Source organism: Tigriopus californicus, chromosome 5 (assembly GCF_007210705.1).
Source record: "Tigriopus californicus strain San Diego chromosome 5, Tcal_SD_v2.1, whole genome shotgun sequence".
In the NCBI taxonomy this organism is placed as follows: Eukaryota; Metazoa; Arthropoda; class Copepoda; order Harpacticoida; family Harpacticidae; genus Tigriopus; species Tigriopus californicus.
Genome location: NC_081444.1, coordinates 1,492,528 through 1,504,064, shown reverse-complemented (window position 1 = coordinate 1,504,064; position 11,537 = coordinate 1,492,528). Strand labels below are relative to the sequence as shown.

At 41.7% G+C, this 11,537-nt stretch overlaps 1 protein-coding gene across 1 annotated transcript; it reads right to left on the bottom strand.

Annotated features, from left to right (window-relative positions):
• Positions 1–594: 594 nt before the first annotated feature.
• On the bottom strand, positions 595–10,923 carry LOC131880687 (uncharacterized). The gene is made up of 7 exons (XM_059227369.1): positions 10,551–10,923; positions 7,471–7,677; positions 7,035–7,286; positions 6,258–6,452; positions 5,936–6,172; positions 5,772–5,876; positions 595–746 (listed from the first exon to the last, which is right to left on the bottom strand). Exons 1-7 carry the CDS (start codon positions 10,723–10,725, stop codon positions 595–597), a joined length of 1,323 nt encoding a protein of 440 aa, XP_059083352.1. The 5' UTR covers positions 10,726–10,923.
• Between the last annotated feature and the right edge of the window lie 614 nt (positions 10,924–11,537).

Sequence of the window (11,537 nt, the reverse complement as noted above, 5' to 3'; positions counted from 1 at the left end):
TCATATGGTACTAAAGCCTGATAAAACGTGGCGCGTTTGCGGGGATTATCGTGAGCTCAACGCTTCAACAACTCCGGATTCTTATCCCTTACCGCACTTGCACGACTTTGTCTATAACCTAACTGGCACCACAATTTTCAGCAAATTGGACCTTTTGACTGCATGCCACCAAGTTCTGATGAATCCCTCAGATATTGACAAGACAGCCATTACCACGATGTTTGGACTTTTTGAGTATACGAGGATGCCATTTGGTTTGTGCAATGCCTCGCAAACGTTTCAGCGCATGGTTGATGAGATTTTCAGAGGACTGCGTTTCGTATATGTCTACATAGACGATATTCTAATTGCCAGCCGAAACTTGAAGGAGCATCGTGCACATCTACGCGAAGTTTTTCAACGTCTTCATAGTCATGGTTTGGTCTGCAGCCGGGAAAAATCCGTTTTCGGAGTTGCAGCCATCAATTTTTTGGGATACCGCGTTAGCTCTGCTGGTCTGGAACCACAACCTAGCAAGGTGAGAGCGATTCAGGATTTTCCCCAGCCTACTACGTCCAAACAATTACGACGTTTTCTTGGTCTTACAACATTCTATCATCGGTTCATTCCTCGTTGTGCTGAAATGATGCGCCCTCTGCATAAACTCATCACAGTCAAGGATTCCACCTTATCTTGGACATCGGAATCCAACGAAGCCTTTTGTTTGCTTAAGAACTCATTATCAGTAGCCACTAAGCTCATTTTCCCTGAGAGAGGAGCCAATACAAGAATAGTTTGTGACGCGTCCAAGGTGGCAATCGGTGGTGTTCTGGAACAGTGGGTGAATGAAATGTGGCGACCGGTTAGTTTCTTCAGCAAGAAAATGACGTCGACCAAATCCCGTTACAGCACGTTTGATCGAGAACTGCTGGCAATTTATCTATCGCTTCGGCATTTCAGGTTTTTTGTTGAAGGAACGGAATTTCATATCATGACTGATCACAGGCCTCTCGTCGGTGCTATGATCAAGTTTTCTCCTTCTCAAACAGACACTCAACAGAGGCGCTTGGCTTACATAGCACAACTAACCACGGACATCCGATATTTAAAGGGAGAGGACAACACCGTTGCTGATGGTTTATCTCGGGCTCCAGTTGATGCAATTTCGATTGACGATCCGCTCATCCAACTAGTGGCGAACGCCCAAGCCAACGATCCGGCCCATCCAAAATTGACCAACTCTCATGGCTATCTGCGCTCTGTCATTTTCAAAGGCCTTTCACTTCTCTGTGATACTCGAGGCCATATTCCACGACTTTTTGTCCCACCTAGTGTCCGAACTGATTGCATCAGTCATATTCACAGTCTGGGACATCCCGGAATTTGAGGGACGCGTTCATGTGTATTGGAACATTTCATCTGGCCAGGGCTATCAAAAGACATACGCAAATTTGTCAGTTCTTGTGTTGATTGTCAGTCTTCAAAGGTACATCGCCATGAAAAAGCACCCTTGATTTCCTTCTCTGCTCCGAGCTCAAGATTTTCGTTCATCCACGTGGATTTGGTGGGACCACTACCTGTTTCGGATGGGTCTCGTTACCTGTTTACGGTCATAGATCGTTATACAAGATTTACGGCTGCCTACCCGTTAAGTGATGCGACAACCAAGTCATGTGCCCTTGCCCTTATAGAATGGATTGCATTTTTTGGACTCCCAGAAACGATCATATCAGACCGTGGAACACAATTTGAGTCGGGTATATGGTCTGAATTCACCAATTTGCTGGGTATTAAACCAAAAGCCACAACTGCCTATCATCCACAGTGCAATGGATTGGTGGAACGAACCCATCGCACAATGAAAGAATCCATGCAATCCATGATCCCTTGTGATCATTCGTAGGCCAAAGTGCTTCCGGTTGTCCTAATCAATATGCGAAATTCGGTCAAAGAATGCGAAATTTCTCCCGCGCAAATGGCATTTGGTTTTAGCCCAACACTTCCCGGCTTAATGTTTCAAAGCACAATACCAAATTCAGATCGGATCCGTTGGGAAATACGGGAACTAATGCTGGCTATGGCTCAAATGGGATATTCTCAACCCAACCATCATGGCGAACAGGCTTCCTATCATGACAAAAATCTGGACAAGACAGACTTCGTTTTTGTTTGGAACGAGGTTAAAATAGGGCTTTCCAGAGTATACCGCGGGCCTTATTGGGTGATCAGTCGTTTGGACAAATATTTTGCATGGAACATCGACGGCGTTGCTAAAAATGGTTCAATTGATCGACTTAAGGTCGCTAATGTTCGGCCAGATAGTATTCACCCATCACGTTTGACAACTCACACCACTACAAGAGGTAGACCTATTCGCCCACCAATACGATTCACATCATGATTTTGCTTGTAATAATTGAATTTCTCAGTGTTGTTAATAATCTTTTGTTAGGGAGGGGAATGGTGTAGTGAGCCATTATTTGATACTTATTCTGGTCACTTCCCACATGTTGTTGTATGATCGCGAGCAAGAATAAACAGTCGATCTACTGATGAGATCAAGTCTACACGCGCACGATTCAAGCTCCTTCACTCTCTCGCTCGGCTTGCTTCTGATGATGGGTATCCCAATTAAGGGATATTCCCGCTCCGTTGTCGCAACCAAACGTGCAACATTAATTATTACCTCACCCTCGGGAATGATCGCAGGTTCGCCCATTTCAGCTGTTAAGGCAGCAGCTTATGCTGTAATTTAACACCGCAAAGAAGCTTGGACTCGGCTCGCCTGGGATCGAACCAGAATTCGCAAATTGAAATACGGTTGCTCTACCAATACGGTACCCCAGCAAGCCTAGATGGGCCAATCTTAATATTCTTCTCCTTTGCGATAATATGAATGTATCAACGATCCTGCGTACAGGCTCGCGGAATCCACATGTACAAGTTCTCGCCATGTCCATCCACCTCACCTGCCGTTCAAACTTCATAAACTTAGACTCCATGTGGCTTCCACATGATGATCCTCGAATCGCCATAGCAGATCATCTCTCGCGATTCTTTGACCTTCAAGATTGGGGTCTTTCGAAAATCTCTTACTTTGGCCTTTTAGAAATTCTCCCTTTTTTTCCTGATGTTGAACTTTTTGCAAACGATCACAACGCCAAGTGCGATCAGTTCTTCTCACAGTCCCCCTCAAAACTCTCTTCAGGGACAAACGTGTTTTCTGTTGATTGGTCACTCTTTAATTTCACTCTCTATTGTCCTCCTATAATCCTAATAACCAAGGCCATCCGCCACATTCAAGACACTAAATCTGTTGGGGTCCTAGTTGCCCCTCTTTGGCTAGCCTCATCTTTCTGGCTATCCCTTTACCCTGACGGCTCTCATTTTTCATCTCTTTTTATTAATGTTTTTAAAGGCTATCCTTGGCTTCGTTCTGGCCCTCATGTCAATAGTACGTTCCTTTCGGGTTTCACAGCTTTTCCCTTCGCTAACCTACTGTACAATGGTCGTTTCTTTGACTTTCCTTACCCTGTTCTTAAAAAGTCATATTGTTTTCATGACGGTTGTAATAAATGTTCTTTCAATAGTTAATACCTTTCTNTCGAGGTCGCTTACTTTGAATCGAGCTGCAGAAGTTGCTGTTCATTTTTTCGGAAGACCCAAAACACAAAAATTGTGCGAAATGTTCTAAATTTGATCACACAGAACTTTGAGCGTTATCTATTTAGCCATTTTTGTGCAATTGCAATAATCCTCTTTAAACTTGATTTGCCCTCGTAGTAATGTCAGTATCTCTTCTTATGCTGATGATACAAAATTGGTGATTGGTAGGGATTTTCAGAATTCCGGTGTCCTGGTAGAGGTCCTAGACCAAATCTACTCTTGGTTTGTTGCGAGTAACATGGCACTGAATGGAATGAAATTCCGCTCAATGACCTTTTGGGTCGACGTCATTAGATATTCCACTTTTAGATGATAAAGGTAAGGGCATTCAGCAGGTCTCATCCATGAAGGATTTAGGTGTAGTCCTCCAAGATAATGGAAAGTTTGATGCCAGTTGCATCTTGAATATGCCTCTCCCATTTGGGCTCCAATAAGTTCAGCAGGTTTGCAAAAGCTCGAGCAAGTCCAAAGATGTTTTACTAGGAATATCGAGAATATTAGAGCGCTCTTGTATTGGGAGAGGTTAGGAAGGTTGGGATTGCACAGTGTTCAGAAAAGGTACGAAAGGTATCTGATATTGTACGTTTTCAAAAGCATTCATGAGCTTTTTACCAACCCAGGATATAGGGTCAATTGTAGTTACCGTAGAGGCTTAACGTGCGTTTTGAGAGCACCTTCAAGCCCTCAAGAGTCCAGGCTAGTTAAAACAATGAAGTCCAACTCTCTTTTTTCTCGGGCTCCTTTATTGTTCAATTTGCTGCCCTCAAATATTCGTAGGGCTTATGTAGGCGTAGATCCAGTAGCAGGATTTAAGTCAGACTTGTACAAGTTTTCGACTAAAATTCCCGATCAACCTTTATTCAAGGGTTAACCAGATCAGCCAACTCTAATTCATTTGTCTATCAAATGATGTATAAAAATAAAAGTGGAGCAAAATGAATACATTTCTCGTCTTGAACTGCTGGGATTGGAATCCCAGCAGGTAAGGAAGGAAGGTAAGCAAGGTAAGCAAAGGCATAGATTTCTAGACACTGCATGTCGGACGACCGACCACTCGGCTGGTAAAAGAGTACAATGGATGGTCTCCTGGGAATTGATCACAAACCGGTTTATTGTACTTTTTTGCCAACCGAGTGGTCGGTCGTCCGCCATCCAGTGTCTAGAAATCTATGGCAAAGGTAAGGAAGTCCGCAAAAAAAGGCGCTCTATGGCAAGATGACAAATGGGATGACAAAATAGGAAACTTGATTATGGTTTACTGATCAAATTTGAACTGGTTTTTTACCTTCTTGATACCGCTCCTTCCTTCTTTTTTAAACATGGGAAAGAACAAATGGAAAAGACTGTGTCCCCTCTGACTTTTTAAAGTTCTCACTCAAATGCAATGACTTTTTTGTTACACTTGTTTACTTTGCATGTAGTGTAGAAATACGGAAGTCATGAACTGGCTCATCATTTTCAACCAATGATTTTTGGTTTGGATCAGGGACCCATGTAAACTCATTGTTTTGGAACGGAATTGAAAGCTCAAAATGCAACCGCAATGGTGCGCTGAGCTCACTGTTGTACTCTTCTGATAGAGGGCACCAGTCTCTGCCATTGATTTGTGTTTGTTACGAAGTCAGATGGCAGCTTTCTCGCTCGGCCTTCCATCTGATGATGAGTGTCCCTATTAAGGGATATTCCTACTCTGTTGGCGCAGATAACATTAATTCTTTCCTCACCTTCGGGAATAACCGCAGGTTCGTCTGTCTTTACCACTTAATGGTGAAATATGATTTGCCAAAAAAATGTTAGTCCACATTTTTGGGGGAAAAGTGTTGTTTTGATATGCCGTTCCTTTGAAGGTGAGTTCTTTGAATCAGCTTCCTGTTAAGTACACTGCATAAAAATGTGACTTTTTGATGTGACTCCATTGCGGTTGTATTCGAAGAGCTTTAATTTGTGCTTTATTACTCTTCGGAACAAAAAAAATTGCTCTCCGGTAGTGCGATATTGTACATTGATCTTATCCTTTCCTACATACCTTTACCTTTTATGGTAATGTGCTGTTCGTTGTGTAAACTAATGAAATGAGTACCTAACAACATTTAGGCATGCAAAACCAGTAACTTTAAGACACTCACAACCTTCATCAAACCTGCGTGTTTCTTGGGCTTTGTAGACTGCTTTCGGAGGCAGAATTTCCCTGATTTGAGTGTCATTTATCGCAACCGCATTGGCTGAGCATTCTATAACAAAATAGTTAGTATTATTTTGATGTTTACTCTTAGCATACAATATGGAAGACCTGGAAGAGCATCGTAAACGGGGCAATCTGACGCACAAACCCCTTGATAAGCGCTATAGCTTGATTCAAGTTTCCCATTTCTCAAAACTACGGCGACTGAACCGGATTTGTCAATATCCACCCCTTGAGTGAAAACGTCCCTTGTGTCTTCGAAGGGTGTGCCATCGATCCATGTTCGATTTCCAGGTTCTCGGAATAGACCAACTATCATTCCGTTGTTACCGTTGTTTAACAAATCTGAGCAATCAAAACAGATGTGTGCATTGAATGACCAGAAAAAACGAATGCACTAGAAAAGGGAAAAAACCAAATTAGCACTTACTAGAAAGTGCTCGCGCTTCTTCAAACGAATTCTCTGATTTGATGGCAATAAGGCTGGCATTATGACCTTGACAAGCTTTTTGCATTGTCGACGGGCTTTTAGATCCAGAGAGGCTTTCAGCGATCCAGAATTTCTTGTTGAAACGAAAGAACTTATCCTTGACCCTCACACCATCGCATTGGTCTGAACGAGGCACTAGAAGTATATCAGATATACGTGTGATAGTGGATAAAATTGCGATTTATAAGATTTGGATATTTGTGACAAACATGATATAAAGAAGATAATTAGACATTCATATTGATCTAATCAACAAAACATACTTGAAATAAATAATCATCTGGACTTCTTTGACATCATTACTTCACATTTACATTAAACCGAAACAAATAGACGTAAAAGTTTGCTTTAATACTGAGAATACTAAGAATGCTTTTGGTTTGCAAGAGTCGAAAAGCTAGCCGCTCAGTGGTTGATATGATAAATAGGTCAAAGAAGTCAACCCTCATTTCTGTATCTTTCGTCTTTTGGGTTCTTAGTGATTGTTGCAACCACGAAGTCACCAAAGCGTTAAGTAATGAATGGGTTTTCGACAGAAGTAGCAATGATTTATTGAATGCTGAATGTCAACATGAAAGCGAATGGTTGGAACCAAACAAAAATAGCCTGAAAGAACCACTATCTTGTTTAAAAATGATTGGATGACATGAAAGGCAACATTCCGGTTTTCCCATAAAACATGAACAAGCTAAGCTAGAATGTCAAGAGAGTACTAACTTGAATCACATATGAAGTGGCAAACAGATCGCATGTTTGAAGTGCACGTTTTTGAGGTCAAATGTAAGTCGGTGTGAATCGCAACACATTCATTGGTATTTAGATCAAAGCTCAATTGATCGTCTTGAACGCCATTGAAAGGGACCCCATCATTTCGCCAGACTAATTTCGAACGGCAAGAACTTTCGGTATCGCAAGAGCCCTTGAAGTTGATCAAATCGGTCCAAAGGTTTTCCCCATCTCCAATAATATCTAATGTTCCAATGACATTGATCGTAAAGGCGATGCTTAATTGACAATTGTAGGACAATCAAAGTTGTCTCGTTGAAGAATTTTACCTCTAAGCACCAGAAAGGCTTTCCACTCCTCAATTGTTCGAAATTGTATCAAGACTGCTGTACCGTACATCCGCCTTTGCCGCGTTGAAGAATTTCACCTCTAAGCACCAGAAAGGCTTTCCACTCCTCAATTGTTCGAAATTGTATCAAGTATCCTCCACTTAATTGGCAATGTTGTGCGTATTCAAGGTACCTCCTCGTCTGGTATTTGGATGTCCTTACATCATAATAATGTCCTAACCAGAGGTCATAATTGTCTGGAACTAAAGTTCCATCCGAACAAGTGTACTGTTTCCGCGACAACTCTAAAATAAGATGTAAAGATAAACGAAAGGCGTACGCCAAAGAATGCATTTCATAGGATAGCCGAGGTTAATGAGATCTAATCTTTTATCTTGCGGACTTCCTTACCGCTAATGGGATTGGCATCCCAGCAGCTCAAGACAAAAAATACGTTCATTTTGCTTATTTTTTATTCATGTATATTATTTGATCGACCAACAAATTAGAGTTGGCTGATCAGGCAAATCCTTGAATATAAGGATGATCAAGAATTTTTAGTCGAAAACTTGTCGAAGTCTGACTTAAATCTTGCTGCTGGATCACGAATTTTTGAGGGCTACAATTTGAACAAGTTGGAGCCCCAGAAAGAAGAGAGTTGGACTTCATTGCTTTAACTAGCCTGAATTCTCATAGGCTGGAAGGTGCTCGCAAGAAGCGGAAGACTAAACTATTAATATAGGTGGGTAATATTGATAAGATAGCTTTTTTTTACTATCAAACCCCAAACTGAAATGACATCTTTGTTAACATTTGCCTGATCTGAATTTCTAGTGGAAGACAATTTTGACACTTTGTCAGGCCATACTGGTATCGTTGAACCCAGAAGCTTGTTTGACTTCATTTATAATGGGAAATCTTTCGGTTATAGAAGGGAAGGAAGTCCTCAAAAAGAGGAGTGCGTTAATCGTTAAGTGCTGACAGAGTCCTAATAAGACGTATGTGACTGACTAATGCAGTCTTTCAGTCTCCCCTGGTCTTTTGCACCAGCTGTTCACCACCCTCCACGTTTTTATTACACTCTCTGTACATATATCCCCATCAATGCACAAAAAACATCTAGACATCAACCACCACTCCGCCATGCAACTAAATGTCGGGGTCAACTACCCTCTTTCGACTTTTGAACATTATGGACCTTTCGTCTGCTATACTGGTGACCCCGAGTTTTAGCATGATTCCCGGCCTAGTTGCCGCATCCCGGCCTAGTCGCCACACCCCGACCTAGTCCGCACACCGAAGCCAATCCGCTCTATTCCCTCATGGGGAGAGCCTCATGCTCGATCGCTCGGAAGGACGAACCTCAACGAGGGCAGCAGTCGAGCCTACCAACTGCACCATGTTGCATGGCTGAGTGGTGGTTGAAGACTAGCACGAGAATACAATACTAGTTATTGAACTTTTGTCATCTAGCTATTTGAATTATATGAATACCAAGGTAAATTCTGAATTTAGTTACATCTGATCCATCTACGAATTAGCGTTGGTGGATCCAGGTAGCCCTCAAATATACAGTGTGTAGCTGATCAAGGAAATGTTAATATGCTTTTATTATTATTTTTGTGATCAAACAACAGTTGCACATCAAAGACTTTGGCTGTGGTAAACTTAATTCGAGGAAGACCATCCTCAAAGGTCAGTTGTGAACAAATACTACGGGACACCTTCAAAAACTGTCTTGGCAAAGTTCGGCTGGACTTGGTTAGCTTTGTGGTGTTCAACTGAATTTTGTTTAAAACAGCCCAACTAGAGAATATCTACACCTTGTCCCGCATTATATGCAACCAGACCTATTGCTTATTGAGTCTGCTGTCTCTGTTTTTTTTTGTTTCTACTATTCTTATCCTTCAACATTGTTGAGATCTCTAGTTGCTCTCCTGTTACCGTGTCGCTGTTGGTAGTTCCCTACAATTAACTATGTGTGACCCATTTTGTAATTTGAGGTACTTTATAGAATTTGAATGTCCGTCATGTTGAAGGGTTTGACAGAATCTGTCAGGAATCGTGCCGTGGGTATGGTGGAGGGTGGTACGCGTGTCCCTGAGGTTGCCAAGGTACTCAAGTTTAGCTGGACGACAATTTGGAGATGGGTAAAGGCTTTTAAGGCTGGCAAGAGCCTGTCCATTGCCAAGGATGGGGGCGCAAGACATCATTGACAAGAACTGCCAAAATCGTCATCTCAAAAAATCTGACCAAAAAGGGATATTCAACAAGAAAATTAGCCACGAAACTTTACAACCATGGTCATCCAACCTCCAAATCATCTGTTAATCAACATTTATCGAAAACTCTTGGAGTCAAATCCTACAGACCTCGAATTGTTCCCAAACTGACTGACGAACAAAAAAAGAAGAGGATCAAGTTCTGTAAGATGGTAAAAGATTGGACAAATGAGGATTGGAAGAAAGTGGTGTTTTCTGACGAGTCTCCATTTGAACTGTTCCACCCCCCATCTAAAAAATGACGTTGTTTGGGCTTATTCCTTGGAAGAAGTAACTCCATCAGTCAGTGTGAAGTTTCCCTCTAAAATCATGGTATTGGGAGCAATTTCAAGCCAGGCCATGTCCAAGTTACACATAGTGCCCCAAAAGCAAACTGTGACCTCACAATACTATGGTAATGAAATACTTGACAAAACGTTGCTTGAAGCCTGGTCAAGAAGGCGAAATACTGGTGGAACACTGGACGGTAAATTCTTCCCCGCAATGTCTGTGGCAATATTTCAGCACGACGGAGCACCCAGTCACTTCGCAGAAGCGACCACTAAATGGATCGAGAGCAAGCTCTCCTTTTGCTGGGGGAAGGGGGTATGACCCCCGAATAACCCTGATCTCTCTCCCATCGAAAATGTTTGAGCTATCCTCCAGCAAAAGCTTCATGAGTCCAAGATGGAGCCAACTAATCTAGCTGCTCTTGAAAAACAGCTCCATCAAGCTTGGGCCAAAATATCTCCAGAGATCCTTGAAAACTTGTTCAATAGCATGCCAGGTCGAATCAAGGCTTGTTTGAAGCTTAAGGGAGGATATATTAGAATGTAATTAAACGTAGATCTACTCCCTTTGGACCAGGGCCTTGTTTTTTGTTGATGAATTTAATACGGGACACGGTGTATTCTTACCATCGCTCGAGCAAGTGATCTGACAGAAATATGCTTTCGAATTTTTTGTTCCCTCCAGGTCTCCGTCCAAATGTATTTGAAAAGTGGTTTTTTCCTGCCCTTCAAGTTTGTATCCGTTGGCTGTCAAACCCAAATTGCTGACATTGACTGGTGTTCCGTCAGATACATACACCATCTGATCATCTCCTTGATACCTTGGATTCACTATCCCAACATACGTAGCTTGTAAAGCTGCAAATACAATTCACCTTTACAATGAGATTTGATACGCTTGAAACTGAAGCTGTTGATAACATCGGCGATAGTTCCGATATTTTTCTTTGCGTCTGCTATTAATTACTCGTTTTTTTCACATGAGTTATTTTCCTTTAGGTCATTTACTCATACTCCCTGTGACGGTCTTGTGATTTGGACGAAATCGTACTCAAGTCCCAGATCAGTTAAAGGAGTCCACATCAGAGTAAGGATTCAGCTTAAGTAAGGTAGAGTAAACTTCGCCAGATTATGACAGCAATGATATTGTTTTGGGGTTGGTGCCTGATCAATTTTTAGATCGGAATCTTACAAAGGTGTGTTTCAGTATTTGAATCGAAACTCACTAAAACTTTTAACGACTACATAGCAATATTAAGAAGTTAAAAAACAAAGAAAGTAGAATGTGTTACATCTTGGCGAGATCCAAAACAGGAACAGGGACCAAATTATAAACCAAGCCAAATAATTCTTATTCGTACAGCTTCTGTGTCTTTCGGGCATCATCTGATTTGAATTGTCTTTTATCTGTCGCTAATCTGGAAAAATATTGGAAAATCAAAAACGCATAATATATTAGCGAAACGTACTTACTAGCCATAAATGCAGCTGATTGATATTCAGAAGAGTTTCTTGGTTCCAACAATGATCCACCTTTGTCCTGACAAAACTGTACCGCTGTTTCGAAAGTCAAAGTTTGGTATCGCTTAGCAAAAATATATTGCCCAAAACTTT

What these genes read in the sequence shown, in the direction of transcription:
- LOC131880687 (XM_059227369.1), bottom strand. Translation starts at nt 10,725, where the DNA reads ATGGTGTATGTATCTGACGGAACACCAGTCAATGTCAGCAATTTGGGT. An exon ending in CCACTTCATATGTGATTCAA is followed by an intron (nt 6,453 to 7,034) that starts GTTAGTACTCTC and finishes ATATACTTCTAG; the next exon opens with TGCCTCGTTCAGACCAATGC. An exon ending in CGTTTACGATGCTCTTCCAG is followed by an intron (nt 5,877 to 5,935) that starts GTCTTCCATATT and finishes ATTTTGTTATAG; the next exon opens with AATGCTCAGCCAATGCGGTT.